Consider the following 23,086-nt stretch of genomic DNA (forward strand, 5'->3'; position numbering starts at 1 on the left):
AGTAGGTGAATGGGTGAATAAACTGTGGCACATCCAGACAATGGAATGTAATTCATTGCTAAAAACAAATGAGCTATCAAGCCATGAAAAGACATGGAAGAACCTTAAATGCATATTACTAAGTGGAAGCAGCCAATCTAAAAAGGTTGCATACTGTATGATTCCAACTATATGGCATTCTGGAAAAGGCAAAATTATGGAAATAATGAAAAGATCATGGTTAGAGGGAGGGAAGGATGAGTATGTGGATCAAAAGGGATTTTTAGGGCGGTGAAAGTGTTCTGTATGAAACTGTTATGATGGGTATATGTCACTATACATTTGTCTAAACCCATAGAATGTACACCCCCAAAACTGACCCCTAATGTAAATAAACTATGGACTTGGGTGATAATGATGTGTCAATGTAGGTTCATTGATTGCATCAAATGTACCACTCTTATGTGAGGTGTTGATGGTGGAGGAGGTTGTGTTTGTGTGTGTGTGTGGCAGTGGGGTATATGGGAAACCTCTGTAATTTCTGCTTAGTTTTGGTTTGAGCTTGAAACTGCCATTAAAAAAGTAGGACTTCCCTGGTGGCGCAGTGGTTAAGAATCCGCCTGCCAATGCAGGGGACACGGGTTTGAGCCCTAGTCCAGGAAGATCTCACATGCCTAGGAGCAGCTAAGCCTGTGCGCCGCAACTACTGAGCCTGCACTCTAGATCCCGCGTGCCACAACTACTGAAGCCCACACACCTAGAGCCCGTTCTCCACAACAAGAGAAGCCGCCACAATGAGAAGTCCGCGCACCGCAACGAAGAGTAGCCCCCGCTTGCTGCAACTAGAGAAAGCCCATGTGTAGCAACGAAGACCCAATGCAGCCATAAATAAATGAACGAATGGATGAATGAATGAATAACTAAATGTAAAGTCTATTTTGAAAAAAGGGAGGTAAATAAACCATTGGCAAATGTGATTCGGTAGGAGGAAAAGTCACAAATAAACAATATTGGCAATAATGCATAATTATGGTTAGGAAAAATATTTCAAAATTTTAAATTAATACTGTGTATACCACTTTTACCATTAAGTTTGAAAGCTTAGAAATGGAAATTACCGCTCCCCCCCCAAAAAAAATACGAAAACAACTGTGGAAAAATGTAATAAATATACTAAAAGATCCCTCTCCTTCCCCCAAAAGCACTAGATGATTTTATGGGCAAGTTCTGTCTTAATAAACCTTTAAGGAACTGCTAGTTTTTCTAGTTCTGAAAAACTATTTCAGAACATAGAAAAAGATAGGACATCATTAATTCATGTTAGCCAAATCAGAATAACCCTGGTTACAAAATTTGACAAAGACAGCATAAGAAAACCATCTTCATTATGAACATACCTTTTGAATTCATGGATAAAATAATTGAATTGAAAGAATTAATGGTCTAGTAGGATTTCTCCTAGGAATGCAAGAATGGGTCACCATTGGAGAAAAAACTTGTCTACTACTTGTTTACTACTTGTAACAGGGTAATGAAGAGAAACCAAAAGGTAATTATAATGAATGCCAGCAATGTATTTAATAATATTGTGCATTTACCCCTGTGTTAGAAAAAATTTTTTGCAAACTAAAAAGGTAATTTCTTAGCTTAATAAAGGGTATCAACTAATAATCTACAGCAAAATTATATTTAATTTTGAAACGTTAGTTACTGGCTGTCACCACCGTTTAAATAAATGTATTGGAAGTTCTGATAAATAAAGTAAAACATGGAAAATTAAATAAGTGGCATGAAGATTGTTTTGGGGATAGGAGGATTATGGATTTTTTAAAAGATTCTTTATGCTTTTTTGTATTCTGTGAATTTTCCTCAATAATCACAGAAGAACTTTATAATAAAATAACTGTTTCAGAAAGCAAGCACTCATTTTTAATGAAAACACTTTCTTTTTAAAAAAGGAAGAGAAATTCTATATAGACAATATAATCAATACCTAGGAGACACAAGAGAATCAATTGATAAACTATTAAAGTGGCTGTACATTAGAATCACCTGAGAATTTTTTTAAGTGCCAATGCCTAGGCCCCTTTCCATTCCTCCCTCTCCCCCTCACCCCATTAATACCCTTGGAAAATGAAAAGCATGGAATGTAAGGAGGTTTAGCCTCGGTGACACTGTGCGCCTCCCAATTCGTGAGTATAAAAATGAAGATATGATGATCTTGTAATTATTTAGGATCCCAGGAATTACAAAGTTAGACAATATGTCCAATAAATTTTGTTACATAACATTAAAAAAAGATCTTGCTTCCCAGTGGGTAACACAGAATGTATTCAAGTGTTATTTCGATTCATTTGACATACTTAAAGATGATTCTTAGTCAAAATTGTGAAGTGTAATTGTAAATTTAGTCCGCTCTGCTCTTCTTTCTTATTTCCATATACTAGGCATACAAATGTTTCTTTTATTTTATTCATTAGTGAGCCATAGTCCCAGCCCTGGAGGGAGGAATTCATGGTCCAGTGAGGGCAATAAAAGCATAAATAGATTCTTGCCAATAATTCTTCTTACTTGCCCCCCGGCCTTCTAGTCTACAGTTTAAACAGATCTGTCCTGATCCTAAAACCGAGTGATTTATTCTTTTTAAAAATACGTTTTGGTGCAGGTGGGGAGGGGCCATTTTAACTTTTTGGTCTCTTGCCTCTAGTAGCCGTTTTCCAGATCTTTGCTGTTTTCTTCCTTATCCAGCCTTCTGCTTTTCAACTCTATAGGTTTATTTCATTTCTGTTTTACAAATTAAATCGAATTTTCTCTATTCACTGGGTTTCTTCCCATGCTTCTACAGGTGAAGCAAAACAGAAAATCGGAGAATCAGAAATGCAGCAATAACAAATCTGTCCTTCTTCTTTAAGGCCAACCTTTCCATCTGGGATTTGATTCTATCATAATTTTTGTGGGATGTTCCTTCCATTATTTCATTTGTCATATCTTGAACCGTCTCCTGGTGTTATCAGTCAGGATTTTTAGTTGTAAACAAACTTTAAGAGGTTAAGTGGAAAAGACATTACGTATTGAGAATCAGCCACGAAGTATGTGAGTCCAAGACAATGCCAGAAATCAGAGTCAAACTATTCTAATGGAAGAGCTGTTGCTGTTGCCATTGGGCACAGGCATCACAGTTCGTAGCATCAAATATTGGGCATGTGACACCATGACTAGTACTTCTGCTATTGCAGCCTTTGAAAGCTGGATATCTCCTTACCTCTTCGGTAGAATGAATTTCTCATTGACCCTTCTTCAGTACTATACATAAACTAAAGATCACCCTGCTCCTGCCAGGCATTTATCCTCCCAGCAGGAGAGACTGAGAAAGTGAGTTGTCCTTCTCTTTCTTTTTATGACAATTCCAGCTTCTGTCTGCCTTTCCTCTTTATTTATTTAAATTAATTTATTTTTGGCTACGTCTTCGTTGCTGCGCATGGGCTTTTCTCTAGTTGTGGAGAGCGAGGGCTACTCTTCGTTGCGGTGCGCGGGCTTCTCATTGCGGTAGCTTCTCTTGTTGTGGAGCACGGGCTCTAGGCATGTGGGCTTCAGTAGTTGAGGCATGCAGGCTTAGTTGCTCCACGGCATGTGGGATCTTCCTGGACCAGGGCTCGAACCCGGGTCCCCTGCATTGGCAGGCGGATTCTTAACCACTGCGGCACCAGGGAAGTCCCCTCTTTATTTCTTATACTACACATTAGTAGTACAGAACTTTTAAGGTGGTCACCAAATTCATTTTTGTGTTGCCTCAACTTTGGAAATGTTTCCTTTATCTGACCACAGGGTTTCTGTGTGTGTCAATGTAGGCTGTTAGCTCCACAGCTCTAGGGAGCACCTTTGGAATTATACTGTCATGGGCCCTCTCCTAGCATGCCTTTCTTATTGTCCTGTGTCCTGATTGTTCTTCAAAGCCCTGCTTAAGGTTTACATCTAAGATGACTTTTCTTATTTCTGAAGACAGTTAATTACTCTTTTCTTTGTGCTTTAATATATATTTGGTTTAATATTTCACCACTTCTGTTAGAGTTCCTTGTGTAGAAAATACCTCACTAGTCTTTCATTCCTAGCACCTAACACAACTCCTAATATATATAGTTAGTGTTTAGTAAATATTTTAATTAAATTCAGCCCGTTCTAGGTTTTGTTTTCTACAATAGAACTTTTATTTAACTTATTACGTGCATGTAAATCAGATTTTCGTTTGGCAGGAGTTAGAGCCAAAACACCCCCACCACAGCCACCCTGTGCCAAATTAAGCTCCTTTAAAGTTGGTAACAAGTAAAAAGTCAGTTATCTTCTTTCCTGCAGCTGAGATTTCTTCTCTTACAGGTATTTTGAGACTCATTTTAGTTGACAGTATATAAGGTGAGTGTTAATGAGTTAACTGGCCTGTCTGAGGTGAGGGGAAATACAGGTGTCTGATGACTCACTACTTTAAATGGACTGGTATGATCAAAGAATCTTAAAAACTGATATCATTCTTTTCCAGACTATGTTACAAATAGCTTTTCACTTTTCATTCTGAAGCATTAACACCCATTTAGTGATTAGGTACTAGAGTTAGCCCTTGTATGTTATGATAGTATGGAGCTTTCCTTAAGCACATTAATAATAGTATACCATTTCACAGTTAACTGCTGGGATGTGAAAGTAAATTTGGTTTGTCAGATGCCTGGCTTTTGTGATAGCATTCATTACTATTCTACTGTATAGTGAGGTCTTTCCTCTTTAAACAGCTCAGGTATTATTGGGGAGCAGTGTGTGGAAAGCAGCAAATGTACTGTCTTATTATACCATAGTGGTTAAGAACATGGATCTTTGCTCTACCACCTACTAGCTGTATGAACTTGGAGCAGTTTTTTCCTTTAGTTACCTGATGTGAACTTATTTCCTTTTATTTTTTATTTTTTAAATCCATTCTGTTGTCCCTAGTCTCCCTGCCATCTTGCTGCTTTATAAATTTCAAGAATGTTTTTGCCTATTAGTTATGTGTAAGACATTGAGCAGAAGTTTAGTGATGAAGAGGTACACGCAACAATGTATCATACGTAGTTTCTATCCCCAAGGTACTTAGATACAAAGTTTTATGAGAATACATAAAAGGTTATTTGTTTCTCTTTTTTTTCCCACTGCTGAATATGGTTGTCTTTATTTTTTTTCTTGTCTAGCCCTATCTAAACAAAATGAAACTACAGGACTGAAATTAACAACCCATTAAAATAAGTAATAAGGTATGAAAATTATGAAGCTTTTTTTTTTTTTCAGGTAATTAAAGGTAGTTATATTATTTATTTAAAGTATGCAAAGTCCAGAGAGCCAGGGTAAGGTCTCCAAGGCTTCCTGGGGTAAGGGAGAGGGTCAAGGGGAACCTTGAAATTTGAAAGATAGAGGGAACACATGACATCAAAGTGTGGGCTAGAATTTCACTTAAAAAAAAATAACATTTCTGAAAATATTGACAAGAGCAACAATAGTACCTGCACAGTAGGATTGTGAGGAAGGAGAGAGACTGTCTGTAGGAAAAAGGAAGCATATCTTTTTTTTTTTTTTTTCCCCCGGTGTGCGGGCCCCTCACTGCTGTGGCCTCTCCCGCAGCGGAGCACAGGTTCCGGATGCGCAGGCCCAGCGGCCATGGCCCACGGGCCCAGCCGCTCTGCGGCACGTGGGGTCCTCCTGGACCGGGGCACGAACCCGCGTCCCCTGCATCGGCAGGCGGACTCTCAACCACTGCGCCACCAGGGAAGCCCAGGAAGCATATCTTTACATTAAAATAAGACAAGTTTCACACTTAACTATGTTAATTATGATAGTGTTTCTACTATAGAGATCAGATTGTTAAAAGATGGTAGAAGGTAATGATTCTAAAAGAAAACAAAAACAACATGACCTTTTTTTCTACTTAGCCCAGAACTCATTCATTTTGTGCACTATAGAGAGTGATGTGTGAGGCGTTTTATCATTATCAAAGGGTGCATCAAAATAGATGATTTTTTCCCATGTGTGTTTTTCACTGTAAAAGACGCCTGTTTTTTATGACAAGCTTAAAAAACTTGTTAAAAAGGTTTGGTTTTCAACACATACAAAAGGTTATTAAAATCTGAAATAAAAATGCTGCTGTGGCTCAGATCTTGGCCTGCTAGTCTGCATGCAGAACTCTCTGGCCCACGCAGACAAAGAGGCACGTGGAGCTTTTCCCTTCTGGCTCCATAAAAGGCTATTTCTGACTTAGGTGAGAAAGAATTTATTGATGAGATGGCATTTGATTGGACCTGGAAGGGCAGTGGGTGGAAGGGCAATGTGGAAATCTGGGCATTTCAGGTTCAGAAAATAAGTTGGTGTGGAGGGAGTTCAAGGAACATATATTGAATGGTAATGAGATTTAGAGTGGTTAGAGTACATGAAGAATAGAGGGGAAATGATTGGATGTGTTTAGTAGGAAGGACCTTGAATGCTTAGCAAATAAATTTGGACTTCTTTCCTATTGAGTAAGTTGTTTTATGCAGAAATGTAATACAAGAGCATTATTGTAGAAAAAAATCTTACAGTAGCAGTATGAGCTGATTGGAGGCAGGAAGGCGAATTGGAAGACTATTTCAATAATACAGATAAAAGGAAAATGTTGGCTTGACTTAGGTTGGTGACAGTTAATTGAAAGCAGAGTGTTGATGTAAGAGATGTGAAGGGGTTTTAACTGAGACAGAAAATACAGGAGACTGGGAAACTTCTGGTAATTTGGTCTATTCCATCCACTAAATACAATAATACAAGCTAGATGAAATATTGAAACATCTTTTAAAAAATCAAGAACATCAAAGAATGGACTTCCCTGGTGGCGCAGTGGTTAAGAATCTGCCTGCCAGTGCAGGGGACATGGGTTCGAGCCCTGGTCTGGGAAGATCCCACATGCCGTGGAGCAACTCAGCCCTTGCACTACAACTACTGAACCGGCGCTCTAGAGCCCACGAGCCACAACTACTGAGCCCATGTGCCACAACTACTGAAGCCCGCATGCCTAGAGCCTGTGCTCCGCAACAAGAGAAGCCACCGCAGTGAGAAGCCCGTGCACCACGACGAAGAGTAGCCCCCACTCACCACAACTAGTAGAAAGCCCACGCACAGCAACAAAAACCCAAAGCAGCCGAAAATAAATAAATGAATACATAAATTAAAAAAAAGAACATCAAAGAATTAGAAAAATAGGAATTACAGTGTTAAGGTCCAAGAGAATGTGGAAATCTAGACAAATGAGCCAAGCACTGCAGTCTGCTTTGTCCTAGAAGTATGTGCTGATCCAGAAGAGGTGGCCAAGAGACTGAGCTGTGATTTTTGTTGGCCTTTGGTTAGTGGGAAAAAAGTTGGAGTTCTCGGCCCACCAAGAGTGGGGATTAGGTAAACCAGCTCCTCTGAAGACTGAAGATATATTCAGGTCATCTGGGTGGCCCACAAAACCTTAAGCCTTGAACTTAGATTAAGATGGTCCCAGGCTGTTAATGTACCCAGGCACAGAAGCAAGTGTAAATCTTTTCGAGGGAAAGAACAGTAAGGCCTCAGACTACTTCCTCAAATTATTTTTGTAATGAAAACATACTAATTTGGGACTCCAGATGTTAGAATTAGTCAGACATAGACTAAAATGGGTATGCTATCATAAGGGAACTAGAAAGTATGAGCTGTTGTACAGATTTGAAAAAACAACTTATTAGACAAAATAAGCAAAATTAACTCAGTGGATTAGTTTAACAGCAGGTTGGACAAAGCTAAAGAGAGGTTTAGTGTACTAGAAGATCAAAACACTTCAGAATTAAGCACACACACTAAAAGATGGAAAATACACAAGAGAAGTTAAGAAAATAGAAGATAGAACAAGAAGGTCTCCATTGAGTTTAGAAAAAGAGGAGAAAATGGGGCAGAGATGATATTCGAAGGTAAAATGGCTAATTTTCCAGATTGGTAAGAGACAAAATTGCCCTAAGAAGCTTGACAGTTCCCGTGCATAATAAAATACTGTTTCATTGATTCTAAGATGTAGTTTTTCACATCTTAGAAATCTGTCTGAAATCTGAATGCATCTTTCAATTGACGGCACCTTACAGTCCAGCAAGATTGAAAATGTGACTTACATGAAAATTTTCCCATTTCACTTTCTGATAAGATCATGAAATTTTGGTACCAAAGCATATTATTTTATTTTTTAAAATTAATCAGTTAATTTTGGCTGCACGGGGTCTTTGTTGCTGCTCGTGGGCTTTCTCTAGTTGCCCTGAGCGGGGTCTACTCCTCATGGCGGTACGCGGGCCTCTAATTGCGGTGGCCTCTCTCGTTGTGGAGCACGGGCTCCAGACACGCGGGCTTCAGTTGTTGTGGCTCGTGGGCTCTAGAGCGCAGGCTCAGTAGCTGCAGCACACGGGCTTAGTTGCTGCACGGCATGTGGGATCCTCCTGGCCCAGAGCTCGAACCCGTGTCCCCTGCGTTGGCAGGCAGATTCCCAACCACTGCACCACCAGGGAAGCCCCCCAAAGTATTTTAGATTTTATGAAATATGGTAAAAAATCCACATTTTAAAACATCATAGTGAAACTATAAAAATAAAGAGAAAACCATAAAAGCAATAAAGATGCAAGAAAGATTACTTTTAAAAAGTGTGAAAGTGTGTGTATATGTAATGTATATAGAGGGAAAAATAGATATAGAAAGTGTATATTATACTTACATTCTTCTAGAGAACAGCTGACTTCTCAATAGCAAAAGTGGAAGTGATGGTAGGATGATACCTCAGTAGGTGAAAGAAAATAAGTGCTAAGCTAGAATAGTGTAATCATGGAAAATGTATTTAGAAACAGTGCTACCTTTTAATTAATATAGATGGCTTTATGTTGTACCTAGCCTTTATATTTTTTTAAGCCAATATTTAAAATTCTATCAGTGTTGATTAAAGTCTCAAATATTCATAATTGCTATTTAAGCAACTATTTGAATGTTAAGGGGAAAAATTGTGGAATGCAGCCTAATTTCTGCTAAAAAGTGTATAAATGAGTGTTAATTGCATGTATCAGGATAGTAATGAGCTAAGCATTCATCTTAAGCCTCAAGTTAATGAGCTAGATGTGTCAAGATAGAAAAAGAGCAACAAAATAAATTAAGAGAAAATAGAAGACATAACAGAGCAGACTTTAATAAAATGGAAAAGAAACATACAGTAAAGGGGACTAAGAAGCCAAAAGATGAGATTAGCCAAGAAAAGAAAACACAAATAATATCAGTAATGAAAAGGAATGTCACTTTGGATCCTGCAGATATTTAAAAAAACCCACAAAAACCCAGCCTCATAAGATATTGTGAATAACTGTGTTGAAATTTGAAATTTTACATGAAATGGATAAGTTCTTAGAAATTTGCAATTCATAAAAATTTACATAAGAAATAAAAAACCCATATGGGGCTATAACTATAAAGTGAAATTTTCTATAAAGTCCAAGTCCAGATGGATATACTAGAAATTTCTACCAACATTTAATGAGACAGTAGCTCTAACCTTATAACTTTATATTAGAAAACAGAAAAAGAGGATCCTTTACCTTCTTAAGTCTATCACAATCTTGATACAAAAACCCAAAGAAAAATTACAGGTTTTATCATGTAAATAGATGCAAACAAAAGGAAACAAAAACCCAAAGTATTTGCTAATTGAATTCAGCAATACATAAAAAAGATAATATTCCAGCATGGCCAGCTGAGATTTATCCCGGGAATGCTAGGTTGGTTTAACCTGAAACAATTAAATATGGTTGGTCAGTTAACAAATTAATGAGAATAATCTTTCAGTAGATGCAGAGGAGCAGTTGCTAAAAATTAGTAATCATTCATGATTTTAAAAAGAAACCATTAGCAAACTGGGCATTAAAGGGAACTTTCTTAATCTAATAAATCTGTAAAAACATCTGTAGGAGATATCATAGTTCATGCTGAGATGTTGAAAATATTTCTTTTAGATGGAGTTCAAGACATGGGTGTCTGTTATCTTCACTTATGTTCAACATTCAATTCATACTGAAGGAGATCCTAGCCAGTAGTATACCGAAAATAATAATAATAAAGTATAATGGTTGTAAGGCAGATGCTAAATAGTTAATATTCACAGATGATATGAATTGTTTACATTGAAAATCCAAAGGAGTCTACAGATAAGTTGTTAAAATAAATGATTTTAGAAAGAAATGTAAAATTTTTATTTTTTTCTCTTAGCATTTACATGCATATCTTTGACCCAGTAATTCCACTCACAGATATATGTACCTAACAGAAAGAAATATGCATGTCTAAACTGAAAGTTGTATATAAGGATGTTCATAGCAGCGTTACCCATACCAGCTCCAAACTACAAACAACCCAAATGTCTATAGATAGATACACAATTGTGGTATATTTATATAACTTCAGCAATTAAATATAAATGAACTAGAGCTACGAGTGACTACATAGATGAATCTTAAAAACTGTTATATTGAGTGAAAGGAAAACAAATTTGACAGAATACTTATCCCCTATATGGTTCTGTTTATATGAAATTCAAAAACAGGCAAAAATAAGTTATATTCTTTAAGGGTGCATATTTAGGTGGTAAAACTATAAAGAAAAATGGGGTAATGATTATCTCTGGGGGAAAAAGGAGCTTGTTACTGAGAAAGGGATGTTTGGAGGGTTTCTGAAGTACTAGCAGTTTTCTAGTTCTTGTCCTGGGTTGTATGATGCCCCCTGGATCTCCTTATTCCCTGAATTCTTATCACATTTACTGTTAAGTCATTTTGACTTCCTGAAGTTAGGTACTATTTTCTATACTTCCCTAAGCATTCTCCTCCTACCTCTTGCATACTTAGAATGACATACTGCAAATAGCTGTAGGTCTCTTTCCGTTAGTCAAAGCAATTAACGTTGCCGCTAACTAGCACAGTTCCCACATATAGTTTGGTTAATCTGCGAGGGAACTATGTAAAAATGATCTTAATTATATACTGTCTCATATTTTGATAGCTTATTCTTGGTTTTAGCCTAGCGAGATTTTTAAACATACTTTGGTTTATAGGCTCTTAACATTGACAACCTGTGGGCTTCCGTTAAATATATTGAAACACGATTATCAGAATAATAAAAGGGTATTTCTTTTTGTACTCAAAGAAATCATTTTTGTCTTTAATTGGAATCAGACCCATTATTGCATAAATCACAAGTAGTTTATTTCATTTTATTTACTGAGTTGTGCTGTTCATGTGTAACAGGAGGAAAAGACCATTGAGCTGAGCAGAGCAGAGGGTTTAGACTTCCCTTGCATGCACATATCTGGACAGAGGGCACAGAAACCACTCTTTGTTTTCTTTGAAGTAAAACATAGTTTTTTGGTTTTTTTTTTTGCGGTACACGGGCCTCTCACTGTTGTGGCCTCTCCCGTTGCGGAGCACAGGTTCCGGACGCGCAGGCTCAGCAGCCATGGCTCACGGGCCCAGCCGCTCTGCGGCATGTGGGATCCTCCTGGACCGGGGCATGAACCCGTGTCTCCTGCATTGGCAGGCGGACTCTCATCAACCACTGCACCACCAGGGAAGCCCAGAGTAGAACATAGTTTTAAAAAATAGTATTGGTTCTTGTCGTTTTGGGGGCCATGGTCTCTTTTGAGAAATTAATAAAAGCTTTGGATCTTCAGGGGAGGAGAATGAGCATGTGTAAATAAGTTAGAATGTTTTGGGTACTGTACAGTTGTTGAAGTGCCAGGGGTTTCAGGTTAGAAGAACTTGGTAAATTGGAATAATCATAATCAAGCCAAAGAACATGGACAACTACCAGTGAAGATGACACAAGCGTATTTAAGTGTGGCTGGAATACCCAGTGAAACGAGCATCTGTGTCTTCTGAGGCCTCTAGTGTAGAGTTCTCTCTTCTCTGTTATGAAGGGAATAGTTAGTTATTAGCTTCTTCTTACAATGTCCGGCGTAGTATCAGATCTGCCTTGAAAGTTCATATGAGAATGAAGTCTTATTCTTCCCAAAAGTCTTTTAATTAGCAAAATATTAATAATAAATAAAGCTGGATGGTGGGTATGTGGGAGTTCAAGTTATTTTTCTTTTGGCTTTTGTGTATTTAAATTGTTCTGTAATAAATGGGAATGGGAGCCTTTTTGGAAGATGGCATAGTTATTGTGTTTCTGTTATGATTTTGCTAATTCAAGCCTGGATGGAGTTATCTTAGATCTGTTTCGCTGTGGTTAGTTTTCTTAATACACTTGCCTTCATCAAGGGCTTAGAACCAAAAGGATAAAGTATGGAAGAACACAGAAAGGTTCTTAAAAATTATACAATAAGATTTTTGTACTGCAAATTGAAAGTAATATTATCAGTATTTAGTAACTTTTTTGTCAAGTGGTCTTTTGTTTAGTAGTAAGCAAGCTCAGGAGATTTTTTTTAGTGTCCTGCTGGGTTTTTGGTTTTGTTTTGTTTTAGGTTGCATTTTCCCCTATAGGGGAAAAAAATCTATCAGAATCTCAAAAAGTATTTCTTTCTTAAAAATACATAATCAGTGCATTTACTTAGCTATAAACCATGTATAATAATATTAAAATATGAGCTAAATTTATCTTTTAGACTAGCATAAAAAACCCAAAACTTTGAAAGCAAGTTTTTATAGACTTGTGTATGTCCTCATTAGATCTTTTTTCTTATGAGGACCAAAAGTCTTCCTTAGAAAAAAAGATTTTCTATCCCTAAATCTTAGTTAACTAGTTCTCTGGGATTCTGAACTTTACTTAGTAGAGGTTCATGTATTTGCTAGTTAACCTTACATTCTAATTTTAGTCCTTTTGAAAGAATACCTTTAAAAACCACAAAGAATGTGGTAAATCTTTTAATATGTTTAACGTTTACCTTCTACTTCAGGAGCCCTTTTTAAATTTAAATTTTTATCTAAGTAACACGATTAAAGTTATAAAGTTTTATTTTAAGGTTTAAGGGGGTTGTAAATGAAAAATAGTGCTCAAATCATCAGTTCTAATCTCATTCCCCAAAAGAAAAAGAACTCTTCAGTAATTCTTAATGACTTGCATATACTACCATACAGTATTAGATCTACTGGCTTCTTTCTATGGAAGATGAGGAATAAGCTCTGAAAATAATGTTTATATGTAAAGACTGGAGAAAGCCTTATCTCCTGGTGTGTCTCCTCTCTTTTTCCGTTTTGCTGGTTTAAGACACATTTTCATTCATTATTATTTTTGCTTTTTATAAATATGGCAGTTTTTATTCATCCTTAAGATATAAATGAAAATCTTTTCCTTTGCGCCTTTGATATTTTTCCTTAAATATACCTTTTCTAAAAGTGGAAAGAATTACACCGTTTAGAAGCAGGTTAATGGGGCAAAGGATGGTTGAAATGGCAGTTCCTAGAAGAGATGTTGATGTCACAGATCTTTTTTAGTGCTTTGTCAGAACATAAAGTATAGAATAATTGTAACTGTTTTGTTGCCTTTTGAAATTGAAGTCTGGTACCCATAAAATGCCGCATGAGAATGTGAAACAAAAATTATTTGGTTATTTAGAAGTAAAAGTTCATTTACTTCTATACATGTTTATTTGTGGAGATATATATATATGGAATTATTTTTATAAATTTTCATATATATGTTTGTGTGTTTTAGCTCTCTCTCAGGCTTATAGTAGTAGATAAGTGATGTATAAAAATATATGGGAGCATTAAAGACCTATAAGGAGAATTGAACTCTGGTAACCCAAAAATAAGCAGTAGAAAAGCCCAGTATATAACTTTAAATTAGCTTAACAGTTTTGCTTTTCCGATTTTGTTGTGAAAATAAGTACATCATCAACAGTGATCTTTTTATGAAGTATGAAGCCCTAGTGGCTTTTAAAATAAACTCATAATGACAAAATTAAATATTGACATGGCAAACAGTGATGCTAGTCATTCAGAATTCAAGAAGAAACTTTAGCCAGTGATATACCCCACCTGCCATGTCTCTCCTCTCCATAACCAGACATAGTTTTTAAGCAGTAACTCCTCCTGCCTTGAAATTTAATTCTTGTTAATGTGGTATATTTCTGTCTAATAGTCAAGGAAAATGAAAAATTAAGATCTAGATTTTCTGGAAGGTTGGCTGATTAAGTGCCAGTTTGCTTAACTATATTTATATAAACATACTGAATGAACAGAAAGAACCTTAGAGAAGAGGATTTATAATCTCTACTGAAGAACCTCTCAAATCGCCCTTCTAACAATCTTTTTGGTGGTGGGTCTTGCAGGATCTTAGTTCCCCCGATCAGGGATCGAACCCAGGGGCCTGGCAGTGAGAGCACAGAGTCCTAACCACTGGACCTCCAGGGAATTCCCAGCCATTCTAAAAATCTTTAATCTAAGCCATGTGAGAGATGGGGTGGGGATACTCTAATCATGCCCTTGCCCCACCAAGGAAAGGCTGGACTGAAGGAAAAACCACACTGCTATTCTGTTTTTCTTTTCATCAGTATGATTTTCTCAAAAGGATGGGCAAATTTTGCAGGAAAGGAGGGCAGCAGTGTCCTACCATAATCTTTGCAGCTGTTGACCAAAGTCAGTGAAGCAGAGAGAAATATGTGTGTTAACTCATTAAACAAGGTACCTGAACTTCAGTGCTTCACATTGAATTAGTCTCTCTTCATTTTGGTCTGTTTTTCACAGGGAAGGGTATATGTAAGAGCCAGCAAACTGAAGGAACTTTCAAATATATAGTGACCAGGTATACAAACTGTGGGGAGTTAAGAATCCACCTGTATTCTTGAGTATAGTAGTAGTCCTTAAGAAAATTATCATAATTAGCAGGCTGAAAAAACCTTCTTTGTTCTTTTAAGAAGATTAAAGTAAACATAGACTCTATGAGATAAGGGATCAAAGATAAATTGATGAAACAACAGAACAAGACGAAAAGGAAGCGGACAGAACTAAGAAAAAAGATAAAGGGACAAGCAGTAATCTTGCAGAAGATAAAACCACATTGGCAACAGCAAGAAATAGAGCAGATACTATGGAAAATGGAGATACGCAAGAGAAGAAAAGGACAAAGAAGGAATTAGTAGATGGTAGACAAGGAGGAAAATTAGCAAAGGCTGGGTACATATCAAGCAGGTCTTAATAACTAAAAGCTCTTGAAGTAATTACTACCTGAATGGCATTTCAAAAGAGAAAGTTAAATGCTAAGATAAACCGTACAGAACTAAACTTAAAGAATGAAGAAACCTTGTCTACCTGTCAGTTGAAAGATGATTTGAATTATAAAATGAGAATTATTTTGATCACAGACTTCAATAACAACGGGTACCAGAAGAAAATGGAGGCTGTCTGTATAGAGAATATTGGGGGTAGGGTGGGTAGGATTTTGGCGAAAGTGAGCATTTGAATACAATTAAACATTTTAATTATGTCTAAGTAATTAATTAGGGCTATCAAGCTTAGGAAACAAAAAGCAGTTTTTACTATTCTTGAAAGAAAAGCTATATAATGTCAAAACAGTGTAATAAGTGAAAAAATTATGTAAAATGATAATCAACTGGGAAAAGCTTCAGGAAGTTCCAAACAAAACTATAGGGTTAAGTGTAGGGTCATATAATACAAGGACAATCAATGTGTTATTGAAAGTTGGCGAAATAGGTTTAAGTACCCATTTTAAGTTATGTTTAGTAAAAATAAATTAGACTTCAGTATCTTTCAGAAAACCATAGCAGAGTCATTGGTGGACAAAGCAAGTAATAAATAAAAATAAAGAACAAATTTTAAAATGTTACATTTCTGTAAAATGGAACTTAAATGAAAAAAATTTCTAGGCCTGCCTGCTGTGATCAGCAATATGAGTGGATTCTTCAACTCCCCATTCTGTTTACCTGGGCTGTATTTGAAAGCTATTTGCCTTCTATAATGGACCAAAAACTATAAACTCTAATATATTGCTATCTTTAAGAAATATTCCTAAATAAAGGAATTCAGATTTATTATCAGGTATCATTAAGAAGTCACTCTTTTCTTTAAAAAGAAATTGAATGCTTATAGTAAGATTCTTCTAGGTACTAGGACTACCTCAGTAATAAAATAGTCCTCATGGGGTTTACATTCTAGCAGGAAAAACATAAAATGGCGATTACAGAGTTAGTAAGGTGATATGTTGCACTGGAGTACAAAGTACTGTGAGGATGTAATACAAGGGAACCTTACCTAATTGAAGGGGGAGGAGCTGTCGAAGAAGATTTGTTTGAGGAAGTGCAGTTTAAGCTGAGACCTAAGTAAATGGTTAGACATTTGGCTTAAAATAAAATGGAATCCCTGCTTTCCCCCTTACTACACAAAAATAATTTCCATGTGGATCAACAGTTTTAATGGAAACAGTTTAAAGGAATGACCTAAATCATGAATGAATTTTTATAGTCTTTGGGTATAGAGATCTTTTTAAAAACTTCATATGAAATCCATAAATCACAACAGTGTCGCATCGTAAATTTGCCTACATAAAAATTAAAAGTGGCAATTAAACACCATTAAGCAGGATTCAAAGGCAAGTTAGAAGCTGTGGGAAGAAAGCAATCCATAAAACAAAGGGTTACTCTTCCTGTTTACATACTGAACTCATAAAATAATAGCAAAATCTTCACAGAAAAATTAGTGAAGTTCAGCTTCACTAATAAAGAAATGCAAGTTAGGTCTAATTATTTTCCCCCCATCAAATGGGACAAGATTTTAATCTAGGATTGTTATATGTGGAACATCTCTAAATGTCTTTCAGTATAAGGTTGGTTAAGTAAATTATAGTATATACCTGCTGGGAAATATTATGCAACAATGAAAAATATTGTAGACCCACCCATGCTCATGACAAAGATGTTACATATTGTTCAGTGAAGAAAGCAGGTAATAAGCCTGGAATATGAGATTACATGAAATATGCACATGTCTGTTTGTCTGTATTTGCATAGAATGCTGTCTAGTCTGTTCACCAAAGTATTAGGAGTTGCTAATTTTGTGTAGTTAAGTTTTAGATGCCAAGAGTTTGTCTTTTTTTGTGAGCATGAATATATTTTTTATAAAAGCAAGGGGTTTAGTTGGTTTACCTATTCATACTAAGTGTTAGCTTCATACATTTTCTGTTTTTCAGATAAAACTTACATCTTAGGTTTTTTCCAGAGATAACCTTTGTAGGAGAGCATTTGATTTATCTGCTCTTTATATTTTGATCAGGGACAACTTCATATGAGTTCCCCTTTTATAATATGTTGACATTTTGATTGATAGCTTGACCAGTTCATTGACACATAACTGTAGTCAAAGTATTTATAAAAAGATATTTATCAGTCTTAGGAGAGTGATGTGGTTTGTTCTCATGAGTGATTTTCCAGAGATGTAGCAAATGCTTTGAACAAAGCCTGAACAAGACTTCCACTAAAAATATTGAGAATCTCTTGAGTATCGATTATTTTTAACTTGAGAACCTCCTGTTTATATATAAAGAACATTGTAGTTATTTAAACCTAGACTTAACAAGCTAAAAAGTAAATTGATCAGATTCCATGTTAATATTTTTGCTGGTTATATTGATTCACAAATTGCAAGTTTTTCTATCTATTGCTTTTCCATTTAGAATATTAAGATATTTCAGGAGGCCAATGACCATGTCTTAACTGGATTAATGGTAGATATTGTGCTATTTACCACTGTCTTCTGTCAAGAAATTTACAGTTCAGTTGAAACTCTGTAGCTAGTACTTGCCATACCATGCTGTTGACATGTTAGATGGTGAACTACTTCTATATATTTAGATACATATTTTATGAAAAAGCTAATGTATAGATTATTTGATACAAAAACTTTTAAAGATACATTTTTTGTTTCCTCCTTCTTCCCTTTTCCTATTAAAAACTATTTTAAAAGAATATTTAGAAAGCAAGTCTTTTGTAGAATGAGACACATGTAATAGTTTCATTTTTTAAATGATTTGTGGGATAAGGTATGCTTTATAGGTGGTTTACTTGCTAATATATTTAAACTGGTATAACTAAAATTATTAATAAAATGAATTCATTGGTATAAAATATAGCCTAGCCTTCTGAAATACCATTACTCTTCATAAGGTCCTACTTAAGAGATAGTACAACTTTCATCCTTAGGTTTTAATTGTCATGTTGTTAATATTACTAATAGCTTAACCTCTCATGATAGAAACAAACTAAACAGTGTCAAAATAGCAACAAAAGTTCAATCTGCTTTCATACACATATGCTTCTGTATGCTACAGTTTGTAGCCATACAGCTTATTTCTTCTGAGCAAGAAAGGTTATGGTCTTGGTTTAATTTACTTCATTGACTTTCCCTATAGAAAATCAGGTTTTTGGAGAGCTCTAACAGTGTGCTATTGCTGGGCTCTCATCCTTTCTGTTTAAATAATGCAGGTACTTTGATGGAAACCTGGAGAAGCTCTTTGCTGAGTGTCATGTAATTAATCCAAGTAAAAAGTCTCGAACACGCCAGATGAATACAAGGTCATCAGCACAGGATATGCCTTGTCAGATCTGCTACTTGAACTACCCTAACTCGGTGAGTATCTGGTAGTTTAAGGCTAGCACTGACTCTGTATTTCAGAGGGTAAATCAACTTTTCATTATTTAAATAAAGGAAGATCTGGGAGTCTGGGATTGTAGCAAAGCAGTAACCTATCAATATATTAAGGATAAAGAAAGGAAAAGAAAGAGTAAGAGCTTGTTCTCTCTCAGTCCTCCCCCATTTGCTGTGTGTGTGTGTGTGTGTGTCTGCGTTGGGTCTTCGTTGCTGCTGCTTGTGGGCCTTCTCTAGTTGCAGTGAGCAGGGGCTACTCTTCGTTGCAGTGCACGGGCTTCTCATTGTGGTGGCTTCTCTTGTTGCGGAGCACGGGCTCTAGGCACTTGGGCTCAGTAGTTGTGGCGCACGGGCTTAGTTGCTCCGCGGCATGTGGGATCTTCCCGAACCAGAACTCGAACCCATGTCCCCTGCATTGACAGGATTCTTAACCACTGCGCCACCAGGGGAGGCCCCCATTTACTTTTTAAAGCAGCAACTTGTCCAAGTTGTCATTACACACTTAAATCTTTTCCATTTTATATTACCACAGTGAGAGAATTGTGTAATAGGTAGGCAGCAAACAGAATTATTTTCCATCCAAATTAAAATAGATTTAAAACTAAGTTTTTAGAATAAATATCCAAAACACTTATAAAATGTCTTTAATGCTATTTCACTAGGGAGCTTTCAGGGTTTTCAGGATTTTCACACAGATCCATTCTAATGGAGATTCTTTAGTACAAGTATCGCTCTTAAAAACCTATTGAATTTAGATGATTAACTTTGGGGTATCTAGTGAAGAAATTTTAGGCTTAAATAAACATAGTCTTCCTATGAAGGCACGTTATTAGTAACCATAGGAAAATTACATTTGTGGCCAAAAAAAGGGGTTTAGTTACTTGGAATTCACCTCTTAAGATGTTTCAGGATATCTAAGAATAATTTAATTATACAACAATTATAACTACCTTGTTCATATTCTCTAATAGTTAAGCAGCTTTTTCTAGTAATTAGTGTATACCAGGTCATTGTCACCTATGTTATATATTTTTACATATTGAAGGTTTTTCATTGTTAATCTTAGAGTTTAACATGTGTAGCTCTAAAGGTTCCCATTTGAAGGAAATTAATTTGTTTACACATACAAGTGCTTAGAAAAGAAGTTTTAAAAGAAAGTTAATTATATCCTCTTAGAGAAATGGAAAATCAGAGTTAAAATAATGTAGTAGGTAAAATGCTTAATTGAATTTCCAAATTCTCAAGTTTTGATCACAGCTCTGACACTAGCTTTTTGGCTTTGGGTAGTAAATCATCTAATCTTGCTGGGTCTCAGTGTTTTTAATCTTTCAAATAAATTTAATAAGATATTCTTTCAAATCTCTATCAGCCTGAAACTACTATTTATTCATTTCCCTCTCCTTAAATCACAATCCTAACTTAAGTATTTGAAAAGAACAATCAGCACTCCTATTAAAAATACATTAATTTCATGTTTTGACCATTTTATCATCTTTCTTTAATAGTTGACATTTGTGTAGTGTTTACAGTTTATAAATGTTTCTGTGAGGTAATACTGAGACCCAAATAATTTGTCCCAGCTTATACAAGGTTTCCTTATTCCTTGGCATTTCCCTTGGCACTCTATTATAGCAGCTCCTCCTTAGTTTAAATCTTAAATGTAATTCGAGTACTGAAGCTAGCTGCTTGCAAATAACCCCTGTAACTTCCTCAGTGCCCTTGGTATTGGCAGTCTGAACAAATTAGAATTGAAAATCATGAGTAGATATTCGCAGTGTAAATTGTGCTTGCACTTGAACTGATAATGGAGAAACCACTATTTATCCATTCAATCATTCAACACACCAGGCACAATTCTAAGCGTTAGAAACAACGGAGAATAAAGGCATAATGCCTGCCTTAGGTAATTTACAGGTTAGCTGGGCAGATAAGTAAAATGACATAGTCAGAAAAAATGGTAAGTGCTTTGATAGGGCATGATACTGTGGGAACATGTTGAAGAGACACCTAACCCAGTTTTGGATCAGGGAGAACTTCCCACAGACACTGACATTTGAACTAACCTCTGAAGGTGTGGTAGTTAGGTAAACTAGGAAATACAGAAGCCAAAGGAAGAGAATGCAGTTCCAAGAATGGTAAACAGTGCTAGCTTCAGAGAAAAGAATTGAAAGGTGAGTTTGGAATTAACAACAAGAAGTTGACTGATGATCCTGGAAAGTTATCAGTATTTTAAGTATTGTGGTAAGATGGGAAACCAAACTGCATGGACCGAAGAATTATTGACTTGAAAGTAGTAAAGGAAGGGGAAGCAATAAATATAAACAGATTACTTTTTTAAAGGAAGTTTGGCTATGTAAATGACAGGAAAAGCAAACAGCAGCATGGGTTGGAAAGTAAGTTAAAGTGTTAAGGAAACCGTGTTAGGAAAAAGTAATCATGGTGAAACTAGGACTTCTTTTCTCACAGTTTTTAGGCTAATGAAGAAGGATAATTTTAACCTCTTCAGTTTTGCAAGTAAATGTCACCTGAGATTCTTCATTCATGCTTTATTAATTGGATGGATGATTTCTTTACTTACATTACTTAAATAACTCCCATGTTTCAGTTTCCACTACTCTCTTCAAACACTGATACTAGCCTTTTATTATTGTGTATCTTTGATACCTTTCCCCTAGAAAGCAACTTTGCTATATTACAGTACCACATGAAAACAGATTTTAAGTAAATGCTTCTGACAGCTTAGTTTATAATACTTTGGAGTTAACTATTTTGGGTGGTCTCTTCTTTAAAAACAATTTCCTGAGATTTTGGAACACTCTTTAAGTTCAGAGATTCCTCCCCCATCCCTCTGCCCCCTTGTGTTGTGGCCAGTTCAGGGGGTTCCTGGTCCTGGCAACAGTTACTCACTTTATAATAATGTTCTTTTGAATCAAAGCGTAAGATTTAGCTCTACTAGGAAATATAGCTTGGGCTACCATATTATTTTTATGAGATAAATAATTTGTATTTTCTAAGAATAAGGTATGTTAAATAGATAAAAGCAAAGTTGAAGATTGTGATGATTGTCCACCCTCGGCTTCCTCATTCCTGGGGCACTTCTGAATCTTTGTGCTCTATCTTCCTTTTTAACTCATTCCATTTTACAGATGAGGGAACTGGTGCCCTGATTATTTGCTCAGTTTTTATGAACAAAATGACTTTAAGTTTAGAGATTATATGGGCAACTTCTGATAGAAGAAAGATAATTCTTAATGTTCTTTTCTTCGACATTAGTTGCTATCTGTAAATGGTGGAGATAAATGAAACTTTTAAGAGTATGTATTTTTTCAGTTCTTTTTCTTCACCATTAATTTCTGTTGTAGATAATATTTTATATATTTTTAGTGTATTTGTGGTCAGATATATTTATGATATAAACAGGGGTAAGTTTAACGAATAGATAATCTGATCCCCTGAATCAGGGAAAGACCCAGGGAGCCAAGTAGGTAAACACAAGGTAGTAAGGGAACAAATATATCAGAGGAGGAGGAAGGAAAGGGAACTAAGACAGGATGATACCCTGATATATATACCCTGATATATCCATGATGATAAAACTCTTTTTTTAAAAAAGTTAATTTATTTTATTTTTGTCTGTGTTGGGTCTTCGTTGCTGCACACGGGCTTTCTCTAGTTGTAGCGAGCAGGGGCTACTGTGTGGGCTTCTCATTGTGGTGGCTTTTCTTGTTTCAGAGTACAGGCTCTAAGTGTGTGAGCTTCAGTAGTTGTGGCTCACGGGCTCAATAGTTGTGGCTTGCAAGCTCTAGAGCGCAGGCTCAGTAGTTGTGGCGCACGGGCTTAGTTGCTCCGGGACATGTGGGATCTTCCCGGACCAGGGTTCGAACCCATGTCCCCTGCACTGGCAGGCGGATTCTTAACCACTGTGCCACCAGGGAAGCCTGATGACAAAACTCTTGAGCACAATGAATATGTCTTTATACTACAGGTTAGTTTTTGCTTTATCTTTGGGCATGCGTGTGTGATTTATTTTTGTAATTTATCTTATTTAGTCTTGTTATCTATTTAATTAGAAAACTTATTGGGGGACTTCCTGGTGGTCTAGTGGTTAAGACTTAGCCTTCCAATGCAGGGGGTGCGGGTTCGAGCCCTGGTCGGGGAGCTAAGATCCCACATGCCTCCCAGCAAAAAAAAGCCAAAACATAAAACAGAAGCAATATTGTAACAAATTCAGTAAAGACTTTAAAAAATGGTCCACATCAAAAAAAACAAAGAAAAGTTATTGGAAAGGGAGGGGAAAAAAAGCTTTCTTTTTGTCTTTTTATCTTATCTTATAATGAGTCCTGGTGTAGAAGTCCCAGAAGTAAAGGTGTTACTTAAAGTGATCACTTACTAACCATTGTGACCTTTAATCTCTCAGTCTTTGAAAAACGAATAAAGCACAT

General features: G+C 36.2%; 1 protein-coding gene across 1 annotated transcript in view; it reads left to right on the forward strand.

The window, feature by feature from the left end:
* The window catches only part of ARIH1 (ariadne RBR E3 ubiquitin protein ligase 1), a 117,466-nt gene that overhangs the window by 49,715 nt on the left and 44,665 nt on the right, over nucleotides 1-23,086 (forward strand). Inside the window, exon 3 of the mRNA XM_060153490.1 lies at nucleotides 18,482-18,626. Within this exon, the coding sequence (XP_060009473.1) occupies nucleotides 18,482-18,626 (145 nt within the window). The remainder of the gene's footprint in view (nucleotides 1-18,481; nucleotides 18,627-23,086) is intronic.

This window comes from Lagenorhynchus albirostris, chromosome 1 (genome assembly GCF_949774975.1).
Source record: "Lagenorhynchus albirostris chromosome 1, mLagAlb1.1, whole genome shotgun sequence".
Taxonomy (NCBI): domain Eukaryota; kingdom Metazoa; phylum Chordata; class Mammalia; order Artiodactyla; family Delphinidae; genus Lagenorhynchus; species Lagenorhynchus albirostris.